Source organism: Halichoerus grypus, chromosome 8 (genome assembly GCF_964656455.1).
Source record: "Halichoerus grypus chromosome 8, mHalGry1.hap1.1, whole genome shotgun sequence".
NCBI classification, from domain to species: domain Eukaryota; kingdom Metazoa; phylum Chordata; class Mammalia; order Carnivora; family Phocidae; genus Halichoerus; species Halichoerus grypus.
The window spans coordinates 141,205,807-141,226,840 of NC_135719.1; the positions used below are offsets into that span (position 1 = coordinate 141,205,807).

The 21,034-nt window shown below is 40.1% G+C and overlaps 1 protein-coding gene across 13 annotated transcripts in view; it reads left to right on the top strand.

The window, feature by feature from the left end:
• Positions 1-21,034, top strand: part of UNC79 (unc-79 subunit of NALCN channel complex) — a 239,798-nt gene that overhangs the window by 140,562 nt on the left and 78,202 nt on the right. For 7 of the 13 annotated variants that reach the window (XM_036071607.2, XM_078054135.1, XM_036071606.2 and 4 more), the window contains 8 exons: positions 1,355-1,556; positions 2,171-2,350; positions 3,841-3,906; positions 11,806-12,092; positions 14,355-14,537; positions 15,142-15,304; positions 17,824-17,973; positions 18,557-19,774. In XM_036071607.2, the coding sequence (XP_035927500.1) occupies positions 1,355-1,556; positions 2,171-2,350; positions 3,841-3,906; positions 11,806-12,092; positions 14,355-14,537; positions 15,142-15,304; positions 17,824-17,973; positions 18,557-19,774 (2,449 nt within the window). The remainder of the gene's footprint in view (positions 1-1,354; positions 1,557-2,170; positions 2,351-3,840; positions 3,907-11,805; positions 12,093-14,354; positions 14,538-15,141; positions 15,305-17,823; positions 17,974-18,556; positions 19,775-21,034) is intronic. The other 6 variants (XM_078054134.1, XM_036071594.2, XM_078054139.1 and 3 more) reach the window with 4 other exon arrangements.

The window sequence follows — 21,034 nt, forward strand, 5'->3', positions numbered from 1 at the left end:
AAATCATCTCTGTGATGAATTATAGTATAAATCAAAGCAAGACCTGAGAAGGCAAATATGCCTACCAAAATGAAAGTCAAAGGAACATGAAATATGAGACCTAGAGAGAGTTGCTTATTTATTTTATTTGGCACCTTTATTTTATAATTGAAGAAACCAAGTCTCGGAGAGATAATGTGACTCTCCAAAGGACACAGAGTGAGTTAGTGGAAGAACCGAGAGGCTAGAACCTCCAAAGTACTGATCTCCTGATTTCCCACATTGGCACCCTGTTTATTACTATATCATTATAGTTAAAACTAATAATAATGGCAAGAGCTAAAATTTGTCAAGCAGATACTGCCTGTCCAGGACAGTGTATTAAGTGTCTCATCATCCATTGTCTCATTTAATCCCCATGATAACCTTGTGGGTTCCCATTTTACAGATAGAGAAGCCAAGGGTTGGAAAGGGTAGGTGACTTTCCCAGGGTCACGTGGCTAGTACATGGCGGAGCAGACTCAGGTTCTGAGTCATAACGAAGTCCACGTTCTTAATTGTATCTGTGTCTATTCACTGCTTCCTGTAAAAGAGACCAAGAAGAAAGTGCAGGATCTGAGAAATTCAGTGGTTATCCTAACTGTGGACCTACACCCTCCCTTATAAAAATTCCCAATTGTCTTCTGGATGCTCCTTCTCTGTTGGTCTTAAGAAGACTAGGTAGTCTTCCAGCCCAGGGCCTGGGATGTAGGAGGACCTCAGTAGAGGAGAATTGAATGAGTTGATAGAATGCTTGGATGAATTATGGTTTTTAAGTTTCATTCAGTTTAGGAAAGGGGGAATGGTAAGCAGAGTCATATAATGGAGAAATGGATGCTCAATCTAGTCCAACTTAATTTTTTAAGATTCTGTGTGCCACTCACATTCCAAGAAGACAAAATGAGTTTATTTTCTTTTAGAACCATGGCATTTAGCATTGAAAGGGAATTAGAAAACCATATCGTGTATTCTAAAATGTAGCTTTGGAAGTATGCTTCTTTTAATAGAAACTACAGACGTTGAAAAAAGAAACTTGGTTTGAGAGCATTTGGATTAAGTGGTTATTAATGAATGCATCTGAAAACCAATAACATACATTTTAGTTTAGATTTCTGAACTAAAATTCAAGATATATTGTACAATTGGGAGAAGTTCCTCTCCTGCATTTTATTTCTACCAGACTTGCAATCAAAGAAGATTTCAATTGGATTCTTCTACATTATATGTATGGATTGAGGAGGTTTTGTCTTGTTTCACTGACTTTGCTTAGTGTATTTGCTTTGAAGTAACTTAGATGTTTACTTCTGAATAAACTTTCTTCCCCCCTTTGCCCCAGGGTCTGTGTCTCTGTCTCGATTTCCAGTTCGATACTGTGGTTAAAGACAGACCCACAATACTGAGCAAACTTTTACTCCTGCATTTTCTTAAGCAAGATATTCCTGCCTTGAGCTGGGAGTTCTTTGTCAACAGATTTGAGACACTTTCTTTGGAAGCTCAGCTACATTTGGATTGTAACAAAGAATTTCCTTTTCCTACAAGTAAGCAAAACAAAGAACTTGCTTTAAACTATCTGCTAGGCAGACCATACTCTACATGTAGCTTAATTTCCCATTATGAAGGATGCTCTGACTTCATGAACTCAGTTTATTAAATATTTATTGAGTAACTCTGTAGTAATCCATAGATCAACTAGTTTCTGGCATTCCAAAAGCAAAACTCTTCACATTTCCTTGAGGACCTATGATAACCATTTGTGACTGTGTGTTCCTTAAATATGATTCAGTTCTCATGTTTACAGTGTTTGTGAGCAATTTTGTGAGATATATCTGCACCTTGCAAATTCATACTTGCATGCTTATGACCTACAGCTCTAAATAGATGGGAAAAGTGGGTCACTCAACTATGTATTCAGTGATAATAAAAAAAATTAGACCTGTAATCTTACAGTCTAAGCAGAAAAATCATAGGCAATAGTCATGATAGGCAGTAGTCACAACTTTTTATATAAGACTCACCATGAATGAGAGGTGAATGATTCATGTGTCCACGAAAGATGTATTTTAATCCTGAAAATATGCACAGATGGATTATTTCAAACTCGCTGTGCTACATAGTCCATTAAAGAAAATAATGTCTGATTCCTTTTGCAAAGCTATCACTGCTGTAAGGACCAATGTCGCTAACCTCAGTGACGCAGCACTGTGGAAGATCAAGAGGGCTCGTTTTGCAAGGAACCGCCAGAAGAGTGTGCGTTCTCTGAGAGACAGCGTGAAGGGGCCCGTGGAATCCAAGAGGGCACTCTCCCTCCCTGAGACCTTGACCTCCAAAATTCGTTGAGTATCTTCTTCCCTCCTTCCTTTAAATCTGTTTAATGTCTTTCTGAGGCTGCCTTGTCTTGTTGAATGTTCATAGAGAGTAGCATATTTAGCCAACTGAGCTCCTTCAGTAGGTTTGGGCTTCACATTCCCTAGAGGGTCACCCCAAGAATGTCAGTGCTCTGGGGGGGCTTTTTCCAGTTTGTGGGTGAAGCAAAGCCTTGGTCCAGCAATAGATTGTTTTGCAATGCAGAAGGCAGCAAATCCACTGATGCTTGGCCAGAAACGTAGAAGCAGCATCTGCTCCCGAGTCCTAGGATAGGAAGGTGTGCACCACCAACCTTGTAACCTAAGAGCTTCCTGAAGAAGACTGGGACAGGTCAGACCCATGGCAGCTGAGGTGGTAGAGTGGAAGTTTGGAGTGCATTTGCTTTTCATGTACGATGGAGACAGCCAAACAAGCTCCCAGACAAACCAAAAATAATGGTTGCTTTTGAAAAGGAAAAACCAGGCTGAGGAGAAGTTGAATTTCTGTGCAGCTTCACCGGATAATTTATAAATAAACATAAACTTCATCGCCAATTTTAAAAAAGACCATATATACTTGTTTTGTAAAGGTCTTTCTTTGTATTGCACTTTGAAAGAGAACACAATTTTCCCTAAATTACCAGATGACTAAATGAACTCTAATGATTAGCAATGGCTCATGAATGACAAATAATTAAAAATTCATAACTAAATCACCATACTAGTGAATGAGTATATTTAAATATGATACTAACTTTTGTAAAATTTATCTAGTGATTTAATTTTTAAATAACTGCTGTGAAATTCATAACATAACACCCTAAAACATACTTCTTATCCTGTTGGAAGTGGAAAGTTTTGCTTTTTTCATTGACATTTATTAAAAGACAGTCTTAATATAACATAATCATTTTTAATCACAAATATGATTTGATTTTTTTAAATCGCATTTTTCCCTATTTTATGATAAGCAATGAAAATGTGGTATTGTGAACTTTGGAAGAAGTCAATGAAAGCCCTTCAAGCAATCAATAGCTCAGTTTTTCAGGGAGCAAAGATTATAGCAGGTGGCCATTTAAGAATAACCTGTAGGAGCCTAGGCCCCAGGGAAGACTGAATCAGATCTTAGAAACCAATATCTAGATTAAATAAATTACCATTTCTATGAATTTCCCAGCTCTTTTATAACTTAACCAGCCACTTTGGGATATCAAGTTTACTTATTGTTCCTTCTTGTTAATTGATTCACATGACAATTTTGAAGATTAAGAATTGAAGTAACACTGAAGGATGTTCTTGAGATTCACATAAAAACCACAAAGCTTTTGTGATGCAAACATCTTTTGTGCCATGTTACTTACAAGGAGGAAAACTAAACTTAAACCTGCCCCTACTATCCAATGAGTTAGCACTGAGTGTATTTTCTAGGCTCAAGTTGTTTTTAATGCTTATTTAAATAGAGTTGTTGTTGATTTTTAAGCTATGAGGTTGACCAGGCATGAGCAGTCTGCTCCAGCTCTCGGTGGGACACCCGAACAGACACCAGGTGGGTACTTCTGACGTGGAAGGGCTGTGTGCAAGTGTCTATCCCAGGTGGACAAGGTAAAGAATGCAGTGTCTCTAACTGGACCAGAGTGCTATATTTAGGATTTGCAAACTTGAAGGGTCTTACCCCAGGTGCTCAGGCGTTTGAGCCCCTGACCTAGCAATTCTTTCGATCTTAATATGGGCAGATGACTTTTGATCCCATTAACTTTTGGTCCAGTAAGAGGTATCATGTTACCTGAATATGCACTTTTCCCCAGAGAGCCAATATGACTAGATCTATACATAGTACTTATATCTGTATGTGTATTTACACATAGAAATATTATGTTCATATATATCCGCTATAGGAAAAACATACATTTCATTGACATTTTCAAAGGTTATACATTTGAGCCACCGTCATTCACTCATCCCCGTAGCCATTCTTGATTCTTTGCAACTCTATATGCATTTCTGTCTCTCAGAGAAAGGAGGATTTCGATTGCTTGGAGGACCATAGGATCATATTCGACTCGGTACAGTGTAACTACTGTTTGATGTCCCATGAGAGAATGTAGTTTATCAGGAAGGATCCTAAGGGTTGAAGGGACACTGGCAAGGTTATTACAGCCCAAATGTTATCTGCACAAATGGTGCTGTGTGAAGGGTCTGAATAGCTGTTTGTCAAAAACAAACTTGGTAACTGCCACCTGTGTATCATGCTATAGAACATTTGGTTTTTCATCTAAGAAGAGTTTTAAAAATGGCCTCAGAAGGAGAATTTCAAATAAGGAGGCTTGCAAGGCCATGTATGCTAAGTGTTACAAACATGACACCAGAAAGAGGCAGTTTGGGGTGGGAGTGGGGGGGGAGAGAGAGCCCCAAAGATTATGAATGCCAATGGCAGGTGTTGGTCAGAATGTATTTTCTCTTTTAAAATTGTCGAGAAGGAAGGAATAGCAAACCCTTGGCCAAGGCCCCCTGCCTTGTTTTCTGCATCACTCGGGCCTCAACTGTACTGGGATTTAAAAAAGAGTAAAAGTAAGAACTTCTGATCCTGAGCTCCATTACAATGTGAAATCCATCCAGGTCCCCTTCAGTGAAGTCTTTTTGAGATGAATCTTAAGCAATTTCATAAATTATTTTTATTTTACCCCGTCTTTTCTTTTTTTCTTAAGGCTTAGTTGAATTAATTATTCAATTAAAGTCTTTAATCATTCTTATTACCCATTTTCACAATCCAAAAGAGTCCTCTCACATCTCTTTGGGAAAATGGATACATATGTTTCCTGATGTTAAAAAAAAAAGCTTTTAGGCTCTACTTGTCCCACCAAAAGTGACCAGATGGAAACGGGGCAGATAATAGCATTGTTTATATTAAATATAACGCTAAAGCTTCTGGAAAGATAATTTACACAACACCACTATAATAAAAACTTGCTTAGATTTGGAAACAGCTGGCTAAGCTTATAAGGCCCTTTCGAACTAGTTTCTCATTTTTGCATTGTTATTTACTAGACAGTATATTTTTTAACTTGTGAAGAAAGACATGCCAGGATAATCCTAAGATTGTACAGGATGGCATGGAAGCTGAAGGACTTGCTGTTTACCGAACATACTTTTTTTTGGTGCAAGTCTTGAGCTTCTCTGTGCAAGACCTCTTATTGATTGGGCCCCAAATAAAGCCTATGCCCTGTAATTATGCCACAAGAGTTCATTTTAATTGCTGTTTAGGCTGAGCTTTTTTTGGCATTGGATTTACAATGGCTGGCTTTCTGATCTTAGCTTTTGCATATTACTACAGCAAATTTTGCATCAGGAATACACTTGTAGAGAAGGTATATTCCACAAGGCTAGGGAAGAGCTGCATTCCTTTATGACTTTCATGAGTCAGATCAAAGACCTTTGCTCATGTGAATGAAATTCATAGGAAATTATAGCTGGAATATTGGAGATATGTTAACATTCTCATTTTACAGAAGAGGAAACTGAAGTTCCCAGAAAGGAACATGTTTCACAAGCTTGTTGGTGACAGATCTGGGTCTCAAGCCCAGGCATCTTGATCTCTTATGCAAGACATGCGTGGTGAATGCCAATAAGAGCTCAGCATCTTTATTTAATCCTAATTGATGAAATAGACAGTTTCACCTGCTAATTTGAAATTGGTCTAATTATAATTATTTATAAGGTATCTTTTCACCAATTTTCTGAAAACTAGGAATTATGTTTGGTGATTCAGAATACCTGTTGAATATTAATTGAGTATAAAATAGCAGTTTTGATAGGTTTTCATAGCACAACACTGAAAAACTGGTATCCACCCCACGTGGTCACAGGGAACTTAATTGTATCTTGTTCCTCATCCCCTGGAATGAATAATTAAACAATGGTAGGTGTATAATAATAAGAATAACAACACTTCATGTATGTGTAGTACCTCTCTATCTATTAAGAATATTTTTAATACAAATAATCTAATTTTGATTTCACAATGACTCTGGATATATGTAAAGTATTATTATGATTTTTTTTTTGCTTTACATATGGACAGGAAAACTGAGGTCCTGAGGGATTAATTAATTCTGCTTAGATAATTTGCTCAAGATCACTTATAACTAACTAGTTGGGGACTAATGCTTGAGTCCAGCAGACTTGATTTCCACTATAACTACCTCTTGATGCATTGGTATTAGGGGGTTCCTGCCCTGTGGCACATGAAGACACCAGTCTGGTTATAGAGCTAACCTGGGCATTCATGTCTGCTATAGTGTGCCTTAAGGTCATGAGCATCCACACCAAGAGACTTCCCATTTAAGACCCACAGGTTGATCTAGAAGTGTCCTAATCCCTAAAGCAACATGGATACCCTCAATTCTACTCCAGCCTGCAGAGAAATCTTGAGATCTCTTGGACTGAATTTATATCAAGAGAAGGTGTCCAGTGCTGGGGAGCACTGGTAAAACTTTCTTGTATGGCCCTCTCCCACCACCCCCTCACCCCCTATTAGTGTCCCAGCATAAAACCCCAAATTACTTCTCTTTGGGTCTCTCTTTCTTTCTAGAGGTGGTTAACAACTCACATCCTTCACTAATTTGCACCAATGCCCGTTGATCATTAAGACCCCGTAACTCAAAGAGAACAGTTATTTTAATAGGAGTGCCCTTGTTGGAAAGAATAGTTTCGGGAAATGGCAGTTTCTATTGAATTAACATTTACTGGGCACCTTCAATACTAGGAAATATGAAGAATGCAAAGATACATCGGAGATTTTTATATTCTCCACTTGCTTATATATAGTCAAGGAAGGAAAATAAAGCGTGAACAGAGGTAAACTCTCATCTCAAGTGAATGCGCCAGTGCCACGGGATGGTTCCCATCAGGTGCAGCGGGAGGAGAGTGGGGGCAACAGAGACAGTCTGGTGGAGAGGCGGCTTTCCAGCCAGGCCTTGACTGGTGCATAGGATGGAAAGGCCTGGATGTGAGATAGGAAGAGGCGAAGGCAGGGCTGGGGAACATGGGACAGTATGGAGGTAGTCACTGGCCCCAACTTTGCAGCCCTTTTGCTGTGTGCACACACAACGCGCCTGCTGTGAAGTTGGGTTAATGGGCTAGGGAGATCAGTGAGGTGGTGTCATTAGAACTAGCAACGTAAGGCAAACTCATTTATAGTGCTTGGTCATTGGCTTCTCTGGAACAAATGCAGAGGAAGCTCATGGAAAGGGTGCTTCCTCCCTCTACCTGATTGTCACTTGTTGGTTTGACAGAGGGCTCAGGGAGTCAGCTTATGCAGAGGAATATTCCCTATTTCCTTGCTGTTTGGGGACCTCATCACTTTTTCCTCCTGTGTAGAAGAAATATTTACCTGAGATATTTATTTGAATTCAGTGTACTTAGACACTTATGAATAATAAGCATTAAGTATATGTCAAACACTGCCCCACATTCCGTGAGGGATATAAAAATGGGTAAAACATAGCACTCACCTTCAAGGAGCCTTTGTTCTCCTAGGGGAAATCGGCAAGTGAGTAAATAAATTCTGCCTTGCAATTTGCCCCATTTTAGGAAACGGTAAAGGAAATTTTCCTCTATTCTTCCCTCCCGTCCTTCCTCTCTTCATGTCTTTGGGGATTTGCAGTAGTTAGAGATCACACCCAGTTGCTGAGAGGAGGGTGGGCATAGGTAGGAAGAATGGCTTCTGAGAACCAGATTCACAGGATGAGATTGGCTGGGGTGGGGGTGCTGGGAAGATGTATCACCCTGAGCAAGACACAAAGGTGGGAAAGTGTTAGCTATGTTCTGAGAGCTAAGAGTAGCCCAGCTTGTAAGAATGTTGAGCATCTGGGGTAGAATAATAAGAGAAAAGTCTGGAAAAGCAGATCCTGATCCTGCCTGGTTTCCAATCATCAAATAAATAAAATCGTATGACACTTTGGAGTTTCAATCAGTTGTACCACCCTGTGGACAGATTGTGATGGACCCATTCCATGATTAAGTTAGGGTAGGAATCACTCTGCCTCATGATTCTAAAGATGCTTACAGTTTTCTTTAGAGAAATGATAAAATCAAAAATTTTAACAAGTTAAATATCTGTGGTTAAAACATAGAGGAATTTCATAGGCTAGAATTCAAAAGTGTTTTAATTGTCACATCTTAGAGAAAATATCATAGGCATTAAGTTTTAAAATGGAAATTTCATACCCTTTGTAGATAACTAAAACAGTAATATTGTCTTTATTAATAAAGAAAATTCTCATTTTTCTAAGCTATTTTTTCTTAGGGATTTGAAAGAAAGAAAATAGACAAGGCATAGACTTGCAAAGCCCACAACTAGAGGAGTAAATTTTTGGAATGAAGTTGTTTTTCACTTTATGCAAAAGGTCTCATCAGCTAGTTCTTTTTTTTCAGTACATTTAATGTTTTGTTAACGATCACTCATTATTGCCCATTCAGGGAAAACAAAGAAAGGAACAGCAAACTTAAAGCTAAAACACTGAAGATCAGCGAAGATGTATTTCAAATGAAAATCGGGCATTCGTGAAATGGTACTTAATCATTAGGAAACTATGATTTGATGGGAAAAGTTAGGTTACACGCTTTATTTTATTATTTTTTTTGAGAGTGGAGGGCAAACAGAGGGAGAGAGAGAGAGAATCTCAAGTAGGCTCCACGCTCAGTGCAGAGCCTGATGCAGGACTCAATCTCAGGACACTGAGGTTATGACCTGAGCCGAAATCAAGAGTCGGATGCTTAGCTGACTGAGCCACCTAGATGCCCCAGGTTATACACTTTTAAAATGAACATCTACTTGCATTGGGAAGAGGAATTTTGAAATATTTAAAGATGAAGTCTGATGATTTTATTTTCTAGACCTGAACTAGGATAGAATGAAATGGGGAGCCAGTGTCTTAGTTGGGCCTTGTTTGGAGCTCCCTTTGTCCTGTATTGAGGCCCCCAGATTCTCTGGGCTATAAAATAAAGGTGCAGCTCTTTCCCAAATGCTCCCCATTTTTAACATGGGGACTTTGGAGTCGAGCCAGTCTGAACTTGGAGGTGGTTGAGCAGGATGCTGCTGCAAAGTGTGTTAAACCTTGCCCCCCAGAGCGGAAACAATTTGAGGAACGAAGCTATGTTGTAACAGCCGTCCCTTGCTGCTGCAGTATCTTTGAATCCTGCAAGGAGCCTGCATTCTCACACGTGTCCCATTCTCGGCCCAGGCTTGCCCAAAGCAATAACTCCTTCTAGTTGTAATATTCTGGAGAAGAAAGAAATCAAGAATAAATATTTCTCAGTGCTGGAAAGATCGTTCTTTAAACTGTTTTTTAGTTTTATTTTATGAGAATTTACGTAGCTATTGCTTTTAGCCTGATCTTCTATTCCAAACATTTAATTTAATTATAATATACAGCAGTGCTTCACATTTCTGGCCTCTTGGTGAAATAGGGTGTTCCACATAAATTGACTTTTCTCCTGGTGGCTGATGCATGCCTCATAAGTGACGATATTAACAATTTAGTGATCACTGTCATCGATGCATGTAAGACACTGTAATAAACAAGTCCTTAGGTTTTATTTGAATGATTTTGGGTGAAAGCTTCTCTAGAGTACATTGCACACATTTACTCTTCACACACAGACTCCAGGAGACAGAAAATGTTAATGTCCTAGCATCATACTGAAATTTATTGGACGGCTTCCCCTAAATGAGAGACTGTTAGACTTAGTTGACTCTGTTGCTCTTCACCCACGGTCAGTGATCCCTTCTGAGTATATCACTTTTGAACAGACGAACATTATTCTGAGCATCTGGGGTGAACTAGACAGCCGAGCTGGTTACCTCACATGCCGTTCGAAACTAGTAAGTTCTGAATTTGACATTACTTTCATGCCACTGCTCCAGAGTTGCCCTTGAGACAGCTAATTTCCACAGTCCCCTAGAAGCATTTCTTCTATCCCGCTTCTCTTGGCTTTGTCCTGAAAGATTGGGATTTTGCCAAATTAGTTGAGTTAATGGATATAAATTACTACGTATCTCCTTCTCGTATCCTTCATGCCATAATTATATGACATTATATGATACAGGCTATGACATGATCACGGTTTGGTTTATAATGATTGGTAAGCAAAGCCTGCCATTTTGTAGCAGAAATTTTCCTTGCAGGGTGAGAGATGAGAACCCTGGGTCATCTAAGCCACCAGGCAAAAACCTTGCTTTCCATTTAGAAATGCTGATGTTGCTTGTCCAAGAAGGGACAAGGATGCAAAGGGTATTTTGAATAAGCCCCCAAACATAAACATAGAAGAGCAAATCTCACCTTTCTTTCACCAAAAGTCCTAAACTAAACCAGATCAGAAGAAGCAGAAAAACAAGCAGAGACAAGGTATAGTTTCTGACTTTGACAAATAACGGAAAGTCAAAGTCAGGGAGCTGCTCCAATATAATTATTTGTTAGGTTACGAGTAAGTCAAGGGCTAAGGTATTTTTTTTCTTTCCATGTAAACTTTCAGCTCACCTTCATGCGGTATTTTTCTGTTTTTTAAAAGCTCATGCTTCTTTCTTTCTGTCTGTCCCCTCCCTTACATGTTTCTCATTACATACAGCAGGACTTAATGATTTGCTATTTATGATTTTGACTATATCCTTCATAGAGTACCCACTGCTAATATCTCAGGATTTGGAAAAGAAAATTTCACATTTTTTTTTCCACCAGCTGATTTATGAACATAACCGAATTGAGATAATAATTTTTTTTAAGATTTTATTTATTTATTTGAGAGAAGAGAGAGCGAGCAAGAGCACAAGCAGGGGGAGCGGCAGGCAGAGGGAGAGGGAGAAGCAGGCTCCCCACTGAGCAGGGAGCCTGGTGCGGGCCTCGATCCCAGGACCCCGGGATCATGACCTGAGCCGAAGGCAGACACTTAACCGACTGAGCCACCCGGGTGCCCCCAAATTGAGATAATAATTTAAGCAAAAGAACTCAGTAGATGCTTTTGTGCTCAGTGGATGTTAGAATATTATTTTTTGTGGTTATTTTTATGTGCTTATTTGACAAAGCTGGAAGAGAAACTTCTCTTTATCATTGAGGATAAAACTTTGCCAAGATATTTAAAAAATGGCAAAATACAGTTTATTTAGGTATTTTTCTTGCCGTTCAAAGAGAACCTTGCTTTGTAGTGCCTTATTTTTATTTCTATTCCCTTATTCCTCCAAAATTACCTGGTTGTTGATGAACACAATAACTTTCACCCCTGGACTAATGCTTTGTTGAATAGGCCATATTTTGCCTTTACGTTGGTCCAGAACAGACCCTTTAAATATTTAGTGGAAGCAGAAGCCATGGTGCTTTATCAATAAGTGAGATTTCCTTGTGAACGTCCTTGTGAGGGAGCCACCCAGTGATGGCCATTCTTGTACTGACAGGACAACAATCTCCTGAGAATGACAACACCATCAAGGACCTGCTCCCAGAAGATGCTGGGATCGACCACCAGACTGTGCACCAGCTGATTACAGTGCTCATGAAGTTCATGGCCAAGGACGAGAGCAGCGCTGAGTCGGACATCAGCAGCGCGAAGGCCTTCAACACGGTCAAGCGGCACCTGTACGTCTTACTCGGCTATGACCAACAGGAAGGCTGTTTCATGATCGCACCTCAAAAAATGCGCCTGTCAACTTGCTTTAATGCATTTATTGCAGGAATTGCCCAAGTAAGTGTAAGCTTTCAGGAGTCACACCGTTAAGGTTTTAGTAGAAGCAAGTCATTAAATTCCATTTAGCCAACATTGGATCTGTGTAGAGGTTTGTGCAAGTGGCTTTATTAGGCAGGAGTATGTGGAAGGGAGTATAAGATGAGTAAGACTAATAGGGAGTATAGGATTTTTGGGGTAGGAGGTGGGAGTAAAATATACCTAACATAAAGTTTACCATTTTAACCATTTTTAAGTATGTAATTCAGTGGCATTAAATATATCCACATTATTATGTAATCGGAACCATTTTCCATCTCTAGAACTTTTTCATTATCCTAAACTGAAACTCTATCCACTAAACAATAAGGGAGTGTAGAATTTTTGCTTATGGGTTTTTAAAAAAATCTCTTATCCTTTTTGACTTCAAGTGGAGAGTTGAGTTAATTGTACAACTTTCTTCCTGTCACATTATCATCATTGGCTTTTTCCATGTTTGTCTGCTACTCCCAACTACTGTAGTTTATACCGTGGTGTACATTTACCATGCTTTAACTATCCATTGCCCCAGTGATGAACACTCATATTGCTTGCTCCCAGCTTCTTACCACTCCAGACAGCTCAGCAATGAACATCCTGCATATGCACTTTATCCACCACTATGAGAATTCCTTTGAGATATGTATGCAAGAGCAGAATTAATGGATTATTGGGTTTCTGTATGCTTAACTTGACCAGCGCTACGCCAGTCTGTAAAGGGTATAGAACTTGGGGCTACAGAGAAATTGATGTGAATTTCAACTCTGCCACTGTTATTATCTGTTGTGGCCTTAAGTATCCTCTGCTTCTTTGCTCACTGGTAACAGATTTTTGTTTTGAAAGATTAGAGACAACATATTGCTGAGCACTTAATCAGTGCCTGTCTCATGGGAGGAGCTCAGTGATGGTCACTGTTACCAATTTGCTGAAATAGATTGTAATATAATGAACACAGATAAGCAAAGTAGGAGCAGTATATACATCGTAGTCTTTTTTTTTTTTAAGATTTTATTTATTTATTTGACAGAGAGAGAGAGACACAGCGAGAGAGGGAACATAAGCAGGGGGAGTGGGAGAGGGAGAAGCAGGCTTCCCGCGGAGCAGGGAGCCCGATGTGGGGCTCGATCCCAGGACCCTGGGACCATGACCCGAGCCGAAGGCAGACGCTAATGACTGAGCCACCCAGGCGCCCCTGCATAGTAGTCTTTTGCTGATGCTGGTAACTAGATGGATCACCACTAATACTCAGTTGCTTGTGATGAAGAGAGGATGCACCATTTCAGATACCAAACTTCCCTCCTTTCCTCCTTTCTTTCCTCACTTCTCTCTTTCTGTATTTACATTATGCATATTTATTTAATAAAGCCAAAAATTAAATACAAATCTCCACAAAACCCACAAAATAAGTGACTAACATTTCGGTGTTCGTATGTTATTGCTGGCTCCAAATTTATTACATTCATATATACATATGTATAGGTATATGCGTGTGCACACATTTTCTGTAGTAATGGGATCATATTATATGTATTGATAAATACGTGTAACCTTTTTTAAACCTAAAATGGATTATGAAGTCAATATCTTGTAAATAAATTTGTATCATATCCCATTTAATGGCTACATAGTATCCTGTTGTCATACAAATAATCTTTCATTTAACTTATCTCATATTGTTGAACATGGAGGCTATTTTCAATTTGAGGTGACTAAAAGGCTGGATATTTTTATGTATACATCTTGGAACAGTTGTCTGATTTTTCCCTTAGGATACATTTAATTGCCGTACTGTAGGCTAGGTACTTTTCCTTACTTCTGAATAGATATTGCTAAATTGCCCTCCCAAAAGGCTGTGTTGAGTAATACTCTTGCCAGTAGTGTCTGAGAATGCCCATTGCCCTCAGTGATTACCAATAGTAGGTGTTTTCATTGATTCTAGTTTAATTCTAGTTAATAGTTTAATAGAACATTTTAATAAATAAGGCGTTATTCTCCATAGATAATTTAGCAGATACATCAAATAATTAGATAATTAAGTGGATAAAATGATTTTAATTTGCAAGTTTCTTCTATTTCTTGTAAGGTTTAACTTTCCCCCTTTAGGGTCACTGGCCATTACTGTTAACATTTTGTGAGATGCCTTTTAAATATTTTGCCTGTTGTTTTGATGGGTCACATATTCCTTTAGGCTTTTGGGTGTTCTCTATAGTTTTCCTTCAGTTATTAATATTTTTCCTCTTTCAGGTTATGGACTATAACATTAACTTGGGAAAACACCTTCTCCCCTTGGTGGTTCAGGTGCTCAAATACTGCTCTTGTCCTCAATTACGGCATTATTTCCAACAGCCACCTCGTTGCTCCCTCTGGTCCCTAAAACCTCACATCCGGCAGATGTGGTTGAAGGCCTTGCTTGTCATCCTTTACAAGGTGAGTTGCGATGATCACTCCTTTTTAGGCTAGAATGATTCTCTTAGGAGAACACTTAAGGGATCTAAATTGAGAATTTCATAGGATAGTAATTTGACCTTCAGGGGACAAATCATGATATGTACAATTCATGTTGAGAAATAAAGAGCCATTGGAGTATGAACAGCAAGGGAGACCATACCAGCATATATGCTACAAATGTTTAAAATAAAAAATGATGAGTTGTAGGAGATTGAGATCAACAATCTGTGTTTATGCTCAGCATCTCCTATTTTATCTGTGTATGAATTATTATCTCATACACAGAAAGCAAGGAAGATATTTAAAATTGTATTCATCCCCCAGATGTTTATGCCAGATAATTTCCTTGAAAGGAATTGTAACCGTGATCTGGCATGCCTTGCCATCCGTGGTTTGGTGCAAGAGGAAGGGACTACAGTCCCTTGTCCCAATAAGGCCATGATAAAAATTTCTGGTTTTACTTCTCTGTATATTTCTCTTCATCCCCAAGAAATACTGAGAAAAGCATCTAGCAAGATCATGTGGAAAAACTTACCCTTCAAAATAACCGTTTATATTTTTCTTCCTCCATTTTATTGAGCAGTATCCATATCGAGACTGTGATATCAGCAAGGTCCTGCTGCATCTGATTCACATAACAGTCAATACACTCAATGCACAGTATCATAGCTGCAAGCCCCATGCCACGGCAGGACCTTTGTACAGTGACAACAGTAACATAAGCAGATACAGCGAAAAAGAAAAAGGTACTTTACATATCTCAATTCTATCCCGAACTTAGCTTGAGTATGTAATACATTTCTGGACAATGTTTCTCTTAGGAGATAGTGGAGTGCCCCCAGATTATCATTCTGGAATCTAAAAATCACCTACTTCTTCATTAATGTTCCAACTTTCCCATGAATGTCGCTGCTTTAATTCTTTAAATGAACATTCGAGAGAAATAGTTGATATGCTTCTGAAGCCCATTTCATAAGAAATGTTTTGTAAAAAGAATTGTCTGCTGTTTGGTTAAGGAGCCTTTTAGGCCTTTCCCTATGTGTTGGAAGCATCTTGCTGTGGGCGATGAAGTAAATCTTGGTTGGCACTTGTTGGAGCCATGATTTTGTCATCTCTAGTTTGCTCCTGAACTTTGTGCTCACAGATCTGAATGGAGTCTAAATTTGCTGAAGTGCTTCTTCCTAGCTTCCTTGTTCAATGAGAAAATGATTTAAGGCAACCAAGATGACTTTTTTTCTCTGTGTAGGTTTAAATTTTTTACAATAGCAACACTTTTTATATTGATAGCTTTTCTGCAAAGGAGGCAGGCGAATGAAATTTTAGACAGAGTAAAATCCCAGCCTGGATGTTTTCAGGTGAGAGCTGAAGAGCCAAGGCGTATGTCTTTAGTGTAAGTCACAAGTCTAGACTTGTAAAAGGTGACATCATCTAATCCAATCCTGGGAGAAAGCCAAGTGCCCCCCATGACCCTTTGTGGTGTTAGTAGATTCTGACTTGGTAGGACTGCTCTGGAAATATCTCACTAGGATGGATGGGAACTAATGTTCATTTAGTTCTAAAAGGTCCAAGAATCTGGGTTGGCCATAGATGGAACTGTAAGTTCTAGTACCATTTAGATCCTTCCTGAAGAGTATCTTGTCTCCCAGCTTAGGTCCCAGTTTCTGGAAAATGGGATAGATCCTGTTAAACTATATATGTCCTCAATCCAGGCTCAGTGTTTGGGCCAGTCTCAAATGAGCCTTCCTGAATGGGAGGAGCCATCTTGAAGTCCTTCCATCTCTCATTCAGGACATTTTGAGAATCATTTCAAAATCATGTAATGGAAGTCACTTAACTCTTTCTTTGAAAAACTATTTTTCAAAAGGGACTATATTTTTTAGAGGACATAAAGAAAAAAACAGATCATTGTGTTGCATCTCCCTGGGAACATGGGAACTTGATAGGCTTTGTCATCTTTGCAGAAGTTCACCGGGGGTTTTGTATCATTTTGATCATTAACACTCATTTTTTTTTATTTGACTAAAGAAAGATTAATAGGATCACCTTATCTATCATCTGCTGCTTCAAATTTCACTTAGTTGTAGAGTCTTGTGTTGTAGGACAGGATCATTCCTCAAAGTTTGGTTCCCTCCTTGTACTCCCCGAATACTCAAGAAATCTTAAGTAGTCGTCATCACACCTGAGCCTCATTTTGTCAAATAGGTAGATATAAAATGGGCCAAATACTATGATTTCAGTGATATTCACCTTGAATAATAGGTTAATTCCATTTACTGTGGTATGAAGTGCATTTCTGTAGCCTTTTTTTTTTTTTTTTTGCTGCTTTGTACAGGGCTTTGGCCTTTCCAAAGGATGAAAGAAAAGCATTTATTAAGTGACCTCTGTGGGTTGCAACATAGCAACCCTTTCCTCATGACTGTGTTTTTGGGTTTATCTTTGATTTAAAAGTGGCCCAAATAGGGATAAAAGAGTACACAGAAATAATCTTGTTAGGCACTCTAAGTGACAGGTTTGTTTACGGAGCCTCAGGATCCTCAGAGTCAGAGAGTCTTTCTGGGATGCATAATAGTTGCACATGGCAAACTCCACAGAGGAGGGTCTTAACTTTAATGGGGGGGGATGTTATTTTCTGTTTTCTTTTTCCTTCGTTTACTCTTTCAGTCCATAATCATTTGTGGAGCTTTTGAAATGAGCAGTGGCTTTTCTAAGCTTTTTCTGTCTGTTGTGTGTTTCATTAGCAAATGTAGAGTACAGTATTTTGCATTCACAGAGTATAAGGTGCATGTACTGTTAGGCTGTGTCTATGCCAGTTCTCACATCCCAGAAAGGCGTATGTATATTTTTGGAAATGGTGAGAGCTACTCATTTTGTTTAATTTTCTCTTGCCAAATTAGCCTGAAAATTCACCCAAAGCAGGCATGTTCAAGGAGTGTCACAGACCCCAAAGTGGGTGTGTTAATCCGATTTTAAGAGCACTGGAAAAAATTTCTCCACGAAGGCCCTCTTGGAATATTGAGATGCCTCTCTTGAAAATGCTGCAGTTGTCACATGGAAAACGAGAGGCAGCCTTGTAACAGGTTGCTCTGTCAACATTTGGATAATTTGACATCTGGATGAAATACCAGAGCTGTGGCCAGATCTTGAGCTGGTGTAGAAACCAGCCCACACTATGTTCCCTCGTGCTTTCATTGAAATGCTTGTGTAGACACAGCCTAAGAGAGAGTAACCTCCCAAGTGTAATTTTGAACTTTCTCTCCCCAATTAGAAGAAGATAGTGTTTTTGATGAATCTGATATTCATGATACACCTACTGGACCCTGCAATAAAGAGTCTCAAACTTTTTTTGCAAGATTGAAAAGGATAGGCGGCAGCAAAATGGTGAAATATCAGCCGGTTGAGATGAATGTTCAGAGAAGTATGAATTTTTTCCTCTTAGTAATTTTATGCAGAAATGTTGTACTCTACCGTTTGTTTGGGGTGAAATCTTAATTTTATTATGTTACTACACATTTTAATACCGTTGATTTTATATATATGTATGCACAAACAGTATATATATATCCACACTTATATATATACGTGACTTGACAGATACATCATTGATGTCATGATCGTCTGAGAGGGCCATTGCTTGATTTGATTTGTTGCAAAATGTTTGCTTCTCTTCCACACGATTTAAATACAGTTTCCTAGATCTGCCTCAGCCCAAAAGCGGTCCCCTTTCCTGTGCACAAATGAATAGAGCTGAGGAATTATCCCGAAGCCTGATTTTGGAAATCAGATCTTAAACTGCCATTTCGGGTTCTCTCATTCCAGAGTTTTCTGGGTTTTGAAATTAGAAAGAACTTTCCAAAAACTTGGCCAGAGAGTCAGTGTTCCCTCCTGTTGGAGCTGGGATTGTGATTATGATTTATGCCAGTTGTATGCCCAAGTATGAGGGGGAAAAAAGTGGTAGCATCTCCAAGTAAAATAGTACTAGCTCTTTCTGTTTCAATCAGGTGAAATAGAACTGGCCGAATATAGAGAAACGGGTGCATTACAAGACAGCATTCTACACTGTGTGAGAGAAGAAAGCATTCAGAAAAAAAAGCTGCGCTCTTTAAAACAAAAATCTCTTGATATAGGGAATGCAGACTCCCTCTTGTTTACATTAGACGAGCACCGGAGGAAGTCCTGCATAGACCGGTGTGACCTAGATAAGCCTCCCGCCCATGCTGCTTATGTCATGCAGAGACATGACCACGGACGGCCCAGACAGAATTCAGCTGCAAGGCCTGACGACCCCGAGGGCCCCGAGAACCCAGCAACAGAAAGTTTCCAAGAAACCCGCAGGCCTGTGATACCCGAAGTCAGGTTAAACTGCATGGAGACGTTTGAGGTCAAAGTGGATTCTCCTCTCAAGCCTGCTCCTAAGGAGGATTTAGATCTGATAGATTTGTCCTCCGACTCCACATCCGGGCCTGAAAAGCGCTCGGTGCTCTCCACATCTGACAGCGACTCCCTTGTATTCGAGCCTCTTCCCCCTCTCCGCATCGTAGAGAGTGATGAGGAAGAGGAGACCATGGACCAGGGAAATGATGGTGCCTCTGGTAAAAACGCTGCCTCCCCCCCTGCCCTCCCCAGCCCCCCTTCCGTCCTCAGCCTCAGCACAACTCCCCTTGTGCAAGTAAGTGTGGAGGATTGTTCCAAAGACTTCTCTTCCAAGGACTCAGGAAATAACCAGTCAACAGGTGCCATGGACTCCGCCCACGTCGCTCTGGAAGACCCCGCAGACTCCGAAGAACGTTCGAAGCCCGAGGAGTCGCAGGACTTTTCCTGTGGCAGCCCGCTCACGCTTAAGCAAAAGCGAGACCTCCTCCAGAAGTCCTATGCCCTCCCTGAGGTGTCACTGGACGACAGCCCTGAGCCCAGCGTCGAGGAGGAGAAGCCTGGTGGGCCGGTGCCAAGTTCAGGGGCAAAAACTGTCCTCCTCAAAGTCCCCGAGGATGCCGAGAACCCAATGGAAAGTGAGAAGCCTGACACCAGCGCCGAGTCGGACACAGAACAGAATCCCGAGAGGAAGGCAGAAGAGGAGGGAGCGGAGGAATCTGAGTTCAAGATCCAGATTGTTCCCAGGCAGAGGAAACAGCGCAAGATCGCTGTCAGTGCCATCCAGAGAGAGTACCTGGATATCTCCTTCAACATTCTAGACAAGCTGGGAGAACAGAAAGACCCAGGTAAGCTCGTCTCTCTTCTTCCTCCCAGCCTGACACGCAGGTTTGTTCATCTTTCTCGTTCGGGTCTCGGCACTGAGTATGCATCCAACTCTTAATCTTATAATGTCAGAGAGTGACATTATAATTGTTTCAGAGTCCACTCCGAATCCTTCCTGCTTACCACAGCGTGTTGGATTCAGATGTGGTTTTACTTGCTCCATAAATATTTCTGTATTTGTTGTTTCTCAACTTCTAACAGTCCATTCTTGACCATCCTTGGCAAGAAGAGGCCATGGTTAATGTATATCAAGGTATCCCGGACATCATCTCAGCCTTCCTCAAACAGCGAAAGTCATTAATTTGAACTCTTTTTTGCCTTCTTTGTTTTTCCATGCCTTAGCCAGCTTTGATAGATAGTCCAAAGAAGGAACAAACATGAAGGGCTAAAATAAAGCAAAGAGTGCTTGGAATGGTTAAGAATCGACTATAATCCTGTAGGGTCCACAGCGGATTATATACTCAAACCAAATGTCAGCAGTCTGGTGGACACTGTGTGTCCGAAAAACCCTAGTTGCCACCTAGACCCTCATCCATGGGCACTGCTTATGGTGAAGTTTTCACAGCTCATGGATTTCCTGCCTCAGGTGTCATTTCTCACCTTTCCTTGGAGGCACGGTTTTTAAGAAAGATCATTTGAAAAAGCAGCAAGCCAATAGTCCACCTCATCCTAAAACACAGTCTATTGCAGTATTTCCATAACTCAACACTTTGTGTCTCAGCTCAGATCTAAAGAAAAAAAAAGAATGTGACTCTTTAGAAAAAATGAAACTGTCCAGGAATGATCATTGTAGTAGATTCATAGCCTGTGGACCGCTGAGGCCTGGCAAAGATCTTGGAGACTTGGAGACTTGTAGCGGAAAATCTGTCCTTTTCTGTAAGAAGAGATGGACACTCTAAGGAAGTGATGTGCCCGGGTCCCACAGATAGGCAGTCACAGGGCCAGGACGATTGTCCTGATTCTAGTCCTTCCTCTCCCACTGCTTCATACAAAAGCAACTCCCAAGACGAGATTCAGATCTTTTATTTGCCCCGGGCATTCCCTGAGAGTTCTAGCTGCTCTCCCTCCCAGCACAGAGCTGTGTACCTTGAAGGTGCTCTGTGAAAATCTGTTGAATGAATGCTAGTATATTTGGAAAGGGTCGTGCTCCAGCCAGGCAGGTGGAAGAATAAGATGCTGGTGATAACAAAGTTTAAGGTTTCTGGGGAAACTGGAATACCTTT